General features: G+C 38.7%; 1 protein-coding gene across 6 annotated transcripts in view; it reads left to right on the forward strand.

Moving 5' to 3' along the window:
• The window catches only part of SH2D4B (SH2 domain containing 4B), a 100,602-nt gene that overhangs the window by 75,151 nt on the left and 17,314 nt on the right, over window positions 1–8,137 (forward strand). For 5 of the 6 annotated variants that reach the window (XM_085882578.1, XM_085882579.1, XM_085882580.1 and 2 more), the window contains one exon: window positions 6,252–6,376. In XM_085882578.1, the coding sequence (XP_085738704.1) occupies window positions 6,252–6,376 (125 nt within the window). The remainder of the gene's footprint in view (window positions 1–6,251; window positions 6,377–8,137) is intronic. The other variant, XR_015058499.1, reaches the window with a different exon arrangement.

Consider the following 8,137-nt stretch of genomic DNA (forward strand, 5'->3'; position numbering starts at 1 on the left):
CGAAAAACAGACCGGAATTTACCGAAGATGCTATGACGTGACGTTTTGCAAAAACTTCGTGAACATTCAGAAACAGCGTGTGAACAATGGCGAGATGCGAATCGGAGAGTGATTTCAGCGGTGATGAAATTGAGTGTTTTCATTCCGATATTGCCAAGGGCGAGTCGGAGGATGATGGGAATTTATACTATGGAGTTTCTGACCCTGAGCCATATAAATTTGAGCCACTTGCAAGTGCCAGAAAACGGCCTATTTCGTGGACAAGTGGCAGGACTGACTGTCCGGCAGTTCACACTGACAGACTCCACCAGACAGATTGGTTTGTAGATTTTCATTTTCTTGTTTGATGCATAAAATAATGTAACGTTTGATTCGTCTGTGACTTGATATAATAATTTTTAACCCTCCAGTCACTCAAGAGTCAGAAATAGAATGAATCAATAATGGACCCAAATAGATTATACACCGTAGCCTTGGCGTTGAAGTCTTTCTGACAGATGAGCTTAACCCCAGCGGACGTGAACAGTTAGAACAAACCCCAACTTTCAAGAGAGTGTTGTGGCATATAAATACCAAAACATGTTTAGCCTCATTGGGAAATATTCCACCAAATTTAGAAAAAAAAGTGTAAAATTGATCATTTTTTTACAATTTAAATGAAATAGCCCAACTTGCTGATGCTGTGAAAAAAGTCATTTAATAAGTCAACAATAAATTGATTTGTTGAGAAATTTTTTCATGCTTGTGTTTTTCAGAAAGTTTATTTATGTGTTTTTCCATGTACTCTTTAAGAATACATTTCAACGTTTTTCTCACGTAAACTCAACAATTGATTCTGTGACAGAGCAGTGTCTGGAGAACTTGTCAACCAACAACTCATATTCACAGAGTGGTGATCAGATGTGTTTATGCCTTCGTAATCCTCGGCTGTGAAATGGTCACCACAAAGGACAAGTCTATCCAAAGGGTCCTCTTTACCCGTTTTCTTTGGGGGAAAATTGGCCCGTTTTGTTTGGACAAATCTTATCCACTGCCGGCGAATGTTTGATTCCTTCGGAAATCGGTGGGAGCGATTAACCCTTTTCCAGCCATTTTCGCAAAACATGACGACGCACGTACGAGGCATGATGTACAAATATCCAAATAACTTTGTTCTACAGTAATTCAAAATAAAAAAGGATAATATAGACAGGTGCAAGCTCAAAAAAGCGAAAGAACAGCCTGCTGAACTGGACACTTCTTCAATGAGCGAGTGAGCGTCCGCTTTGTTTCGGAGAACATGACGTCATCATCCATATATGACATGCGGCTTTTTTTCAACAACCTCAATAAATAACAACTTCGGAGTTAAATTTCATTAATTTTCCCAATTGTTAGGCAACCACAGTAGTTTGCATCCAACTATTTCATGCACATATAATCATATTGATAAATTTTCAGAACGTGTTTGGTGACCCGCAACCTGCTCTTTAATGCCCATGAAATAAACATTGCAGATGATCTGCCACGTTGCCTGCTCATTTGTGCACGCGTCACATGGTATATTGTTCGCGGTCCGTGCAAACATTCTAACTTTATTTTAAAATGTCCGTTTTTCACAAGATTTGCTTCGATTCCCTGTTGGGCACCTTGCGAAACCTCCAAAAATTTTAACACAGATCTGGCAGACGCTATGGATAAGCAGTCCCTCTGGAGGACAGGAGGCAAAGTCGAGCTGTTAATGCATTAAGCCCATATAGCTCAACGAAGCTTGTTAATTTTGGCACATTCTGAAATTTTTTTGTTCTTCAATACAATTCTCCATACAGTAGAAAAAGATAAGTTTAATGCTTTGAAAATTTCACATTTTTTCGTGTATAGATGGAGGAGGGACTAAAGCCTTGCTTGCTTAACGTAAATGGGCATATTGGCTTAGTTATAAGACTCGTTATTTCTTTAAATTATCAGATTTCACTCCAGATTTCGACACTTATTTAATCTGGACGATATCCGATCCTCAAAACCGAAATAATATTTTGATGATGTACTTTAATTTGTCCGTGAGTGTGCATCATGGAAAATTGCATCATATAATGGATGAAATCACTCCAAGCTCCTAGTTTGAAAACTATAGTATTTACAAAAGCGATGTATACAATGATTTGTAGCTGTGATGAACAGGCATATGATAATATGAGGGAGGAAAGTGGAAAAAAAAAACTTTATCGTTAAGAAATCGTTGGGGCCTGTTCCAAGTCAAGTCATGGTTGAGCAGGCAAAAAAAGATGGCTGTCTCAGGCCCCAGCAAGGTGACCCAGGGGACGTCTTAAGATGCCAAAGGGTGAGGTGGCCGAGGATGCGCCTGATAAAGGATATAATTAAATTAGGCCGTTAATTATCTTCAAAAGGGAGCCTGGTGTTGGCTTAGTGGTTAGGGTGGCGGCTTGGGATCCCAGTGTCCTGAGTTCAAGCCCCGTTGGCTTCTGAATTAACACCAGGGGGTTGACTCAGCCTGTCATCCTTCCGAGGTCGGCGAAATGAGTGCCAGTGTACTGGTCCCGGTGTATGCCCTGGTCAGAATAGGTGTACCATATCCCTGTGTGTCGTAAGAGGCGACCAGGGTTGGCATCAGGAAGGGCATCCGGCCATAAAACACTGCCTCACAAAAAGCCAAACCCCTGCACAGCAGGGAAAAATGGCTGTAAAAACGGTCATTTTATTTATATAATTATCTTCAAAAGGGGTGTTTTCATTAACCCAAACACCTATTTTTCACTCATGTCCTTCCCCTTTCTTGGAGTTTTTTTTGTATGCATGCAAAGTTTCAGGCTGCTAGGTTTTATGGTTTTTGAGTTATGGAGGAGACACACACACACACTGACACACAAACACACTGACATTTATTAGTATATATATATATATATATATATATGTGTGTGTGTGTATATATATATATATATATATATATATATATATATATATATATATATATATATATATATATATATATATATATATATATATATACATTTCTAACCACTGATTGACTAACTCACTCACTCACTGATTAATATAATAGATTGCTGCATTTATTGTCTGAAATGCTTCATCATCATTTCATTTCTCTCAATCTACATAAGCTGAGGATTCAATGTCTTTCATTGATTTAATGTATTTGCGTGCCTCGTTGTATGCCTTCCTGTGTGTTTTTGTACTGGGTTTGTGTTCTTGTGCAGGGCCACTTGCTCTTGCCTGTTGCTGTGTTTCCACCCCTTCTTGTTTTTCTCTTCATCAATTCCCTTCCTTGTTTCCCTATTCTCCCACTGTCAATGTGTTACCTCACAACTACTCCCCCTCTCCCCTCCCCAGTCGCCTCACTCTTCCATGAGCTTCATTTTCATGGAAAAAATAAAATATTGCAGTGACCATGGAGCTTTGTGAAGAGTTGGTGGTGGGGCAGGGGTTGGCCTTCTGAGGCCTTATAGGTTGGGGAGGGGTGGGGGCGGGGTTAGGTTGGGAGCAGTTGTCTCCTTCCCTCAATGGAGTTTACAGAAGGTCTTCATGAGAAAATCTTGAGAGTCGTCCATGAAGTGGAGCCACCACTATAGAAAAAATTAAATTGCAATTCTAAGGGAGAGCATGAGTTCCTAACTCGAGAGTTCATAGATTACGATACCCCATGAAGTGTTTAAGTATACACATCAATTTTAATAAAATAATGATTTTAAAGTTCGTTAAAATTCCAGAAGTTTAGCGCGACTGAAGCGGTCTTGTATACATCACACTTATACACTGCAATGAAATGTTGTTTTGTCGCATTTTAGAAGATGGTGGCTTTACTGGTCACCATGGATGCTCATACACAGCCATATTGGCGGCCTTTTCTTCACCCCAATATTCATGGCATGCCCTCTTATGCTATATATCGGTATATATCATGGCTCTTGTAAGTATTAAGAAGGCGATTTGTGTTCTACAGTGTTCAAGTATAGAATTCAAATAGAAGTTTAAAGGCATATAAATAAATTGATTTCAGGTTTTACAGCCATTTTACTATGCAGCTATTACACCATTCAATATAACATGTTACATTAGTTCTTTGTGCCTGTTGTCTGTATCCTTCATGACATCCTAAAAAAACCAGTAAGTTTCCTGTTTGGATTGATTTCAATTTTGTTTAACTGTCAGGTCAGCAGACTGAGTAAAAACAAGTAGAGGTACATTCAAAGTACACTGCCTCCATGCCAAATAAATAAATAACAAATCCTCCAGCACGCGACATTGCCAGGGCACCTTCGACGCCCAGTGATGCCGCTATGCAACACATGGAGATGGAATTGGGAGGGAGCGGTGTACAATAATTGATTGATTGATTGATCGATTAATTGCATAATTAAAAGAAATAAATAATAATCGGAAAATAATTAATTTCTTGATCAATTGGTTAATAGCATACCGAAGCCACCACTGTTTCATCCGAATCTGTAACTTTTTGAAAATTAAGTAATTCATCGAAAAATGAATAAGCGATTAATTGATTAATAGATCCAAAAAAAATACTCTATAGCCAAATCACTTGTTCACTGTCGTGTGCAAATATCAGCTTCCGAGCTCAAAATGTGCCTGAGATATTACCCAGATGAGAAATAATATAAATAAATAATTAATTGATAATAACTAAGTAATTATTCAATTAACTGATTAATCAAAAAAATACTGTTTTTGCCAAAGCGCATCTTCACTTTGGTCCCCAAATTTCAGATTTCTAGCTCAATGAATGGCGGAGATATCGCCTGGACAAACAAACAAGAAAACAAACGGAGTAAAAACTGAGTACTCCCTTCCTTTGGCACCAGGTGATGGATATGGAATTTGGAAGGAGTGGTGTACAATACTATCTCCTTTCTGTGCATGTGCTGTCTGGATGAATTTGGAGCCAAAGTCCTGTTAAACGGCAAACTTGTCATCCAATTCATGTTCCAAATATATAACGTTCAATTTAAATACATTGTTGCTCAATCATAAGCTGATAAACTTCTCATAATCATAAGCATAACCAATTGCTTAACAACACTTTTTGCTTTGCTTGCGTGGGATCATAAGAATGAGCATGGAAGGTGATTGTGACTCAAACAATTCTTCTTGATTATAGTTGCACCACTAAAAATGACTTTATACTTTGTCTCTATGAAAGTTAATGTCTGCATGAGGGAACTACAAGTCGAGTATGTTTATCGCCATGGGAAACGAGATGATGCTAACGTTTTAATTTTTTTTTTTTGGCCTCATCGTACTCTACTGGACTTTTTGATTGATTAGAAATCGACCAAATCTGAAACTACTTGATAACTATTGTTACGTGTTGACGTCAGGGCACCGTGGTGAGTGCACCGGTAATCCAGAGTGCGTCACGGCATAAAATAAATAAATACACTAATGTAACCTTTGTGTTGTTTTAAGGGTGAAACCAACATATGACAGGAGAGAAGGGTAATTTTATAAGGAATATTCGTTAATCCCTACTGAGTACCTTAAGCACAATAATACTAATTAAATGTAACAATTAATGACTTTCCTAAGAATCCCCAAATTAAATATGTACAAATGTCACAGACAACAATGCAGCCATAAGTTAACTTTGCAACTCTCAATGTGGCAACTTAGCTCAAGCAAGCAGTTTGTCCAGTAAATCCAGCAGGTTATAAAGGACTATAAGTGATGTTGTGGGTGTGACTTCAGAGGAAATGCTATACTTGTCTGTGACACTGCATACTCGGACTACATGAAAATGTTGGCGAGTCGCACCACTTGGTGGCGACAACAATGAAAATGAAGATTCCCAGATCCCTAAGTATTCTTAAATCTACCCGTAATAAGTAATATTTACTTCATCTGAGTTTTAAATTATTTAATTAAAATATTAATTATAACTCAAAAAGTGAGGGAGGGTACAACCCCTCTCCCTCCCCTGCCTCTCTTCCACATCCATAAACTCAGATCCATAGCCTCCAGATTAATTGTCATGGACTGTGGTGATCACACTCCTGAAGCAATTGGCAACTATAAATGTAGTTGAATTTTTTTTTTAAGGATGTCCATGATAGCCAGGTGGAGAAGTCTGTCGGGGAGTTGGCAGATGAAATCTTGCTCAGTTTTCTTTCTCTTTCTCTTTCTTTGCAACCTCCACCTTAGCAAGACTCGGTCCAATAAAATCACTGGACTGACCTGACAAGGCACTGTCACACACTGTTTTTGCCCCTCCTGTCTGACAGAGCAGAGGTTCTACCTCCACGACCGCAATCCCGCGAGGCTGTGGTGCAATGGTTTCGTGTACGAGAGCTTCCTCGCAGGGCTTGTTATGATGGTGTAAGTGCTGCAATACCTGCTTGGTTTCATGGTAAGATATCTACTGCAACCTTTTGTCTTTTAAAAATATTTTTTTTCCTGAAATTGTGTTTTTTTTTTTTTATGCAGCAGCCTTTAGGTTAATAACGTGCAAGGACACTCACTGTAACTGAGGGGACTTGGCAGAGCAAGCCAATGACTAGATGTGACATTTGGAGCTTGATTTGTTTTACAGTAAACAAGAAGGCTTTGATTTTTAATTGATTACCAGATTTCAATTGGCCATTTTGTCTTCGTTAACTCACCTTTACATCCAACGTGAAATAACACTTGATTTTGATTGCAGTTTTTCATAAATAGGATATCCATGAATTGCATGAGTAGGAACGATGCCATCAAAAGTAGACTCTCTGTGAGAACATGGCATTCATTTACCATAACATTAGTATGAGTATTTATGTTGACAAATAAAAAAGTTGAAAATTACCTGCGTCACTCACTCACCTGACTCACACATACAGTAATCACAGGTTTTGTAGCGCAATGGCCCACAGAAATCGCATCAAGTAATACCCGCAATAGGACTGCAAAGTTTGCAAAATGATGATTTCTTTTTTTCCAAACCGGGGACTTAAAATTCATGACCTACAACAATGAAACACACTGTAAAGGAAATAGCATCTAGCGCTCCGTGTAGTGTTTTAGTGACTAGCAAGCATCTCAAAATTAAAAAAAAAAAACTGCCTGCATCTGCTTTGTAGTCATACTGAACTTGATGACAATAGTTTAAAAAAAGAAAAGTAAATTTTACTAATTAGTGTTCTCCATATTCTCTTAATCCATCCATCCATCCTTTGGGAACATACTCTGTGCAGAGCGTTGGTGCTGCCGAAGCAGTCTCCTTGGCTATTGGGCACAATCCTGGATCAGTTGCCACTCCGACACAGTATACCAGAATGCTGGCACTCATTTTGCTGACCTCGGAAGGATGACAGGCAGAGTCAACCCCACCTGGTATTAATTCAACAGCCGAATGGGATTTGACCACAAGCCCACCACCCTAACCATTAAGCTAACACCAGGCATATATTTTTTAATAAAGGTTTGAAAATATGATGACAAAAGCTCAAATGATTAAAAAAAAAAGAAGTTATGGCCTGGACAGACACATTGAAGCTCAGTGGTAAATAAATACAGAAACATGGAAGCGATTTATAAAAGTAAAAGAAAACGACCAAACTCAGCTGTGTCCAGGCAATCAATCAATGCATCAATGCAACATCACTATTCAAACTTTACTCGTTGGAGGGTTTAATGTATTATCACATTGTTACAACTCGCATCTCTCTCTGTCTTTGTCTCTTGCATGAAAAAAGACAAAATCATTCCCCAAATGATCAAACTGATTGAGAAAGCAATGGAGCTCTGGAATATCACATTGATAAGACAGCACTCACAAGGAAATGTCGAAATACCAGATGTGAAGATATGGCGTGGGATCTTCCAGCGAGACAGTCTTCCCCCCCCCACCCCCTCTTGTTTTTTTTCTGGCTTTTGACCCACTGAGTAATCTCATCAACAAACAAGGATGCAGATACACCCTAACAACCAAAGAAGGAACATCTAAAGAAATAGGAAAGGTGACACATCCACTGTACATGGATGACTTGAAGCTCTTCGCACCGAATGATGAAAAATTGACAGAACAGCTAAAACTAGTAAAACGCTTCTTTGAGGACATTCAAATAGAATTTGGAGTCGATAAGTGTGCCGAGTGCACATTTGTACAAGATAAACCAACAAAAACAGACAA

This window comes from Eptatretus burgeri, chromosome 5 (assembly GCF_056783735.1).
Source record: "Eptatretus burgeri isolate ZD-2024b chromosome 5, Ebu_testis_v1, whole genome shotgun sequence".
Lineage (NCBI taxonomy): Eukaryota > Metazoa > Chordata > Myxini > Myxiniformes > Myxinidae > Eptatretus > Eptatretus burgeri.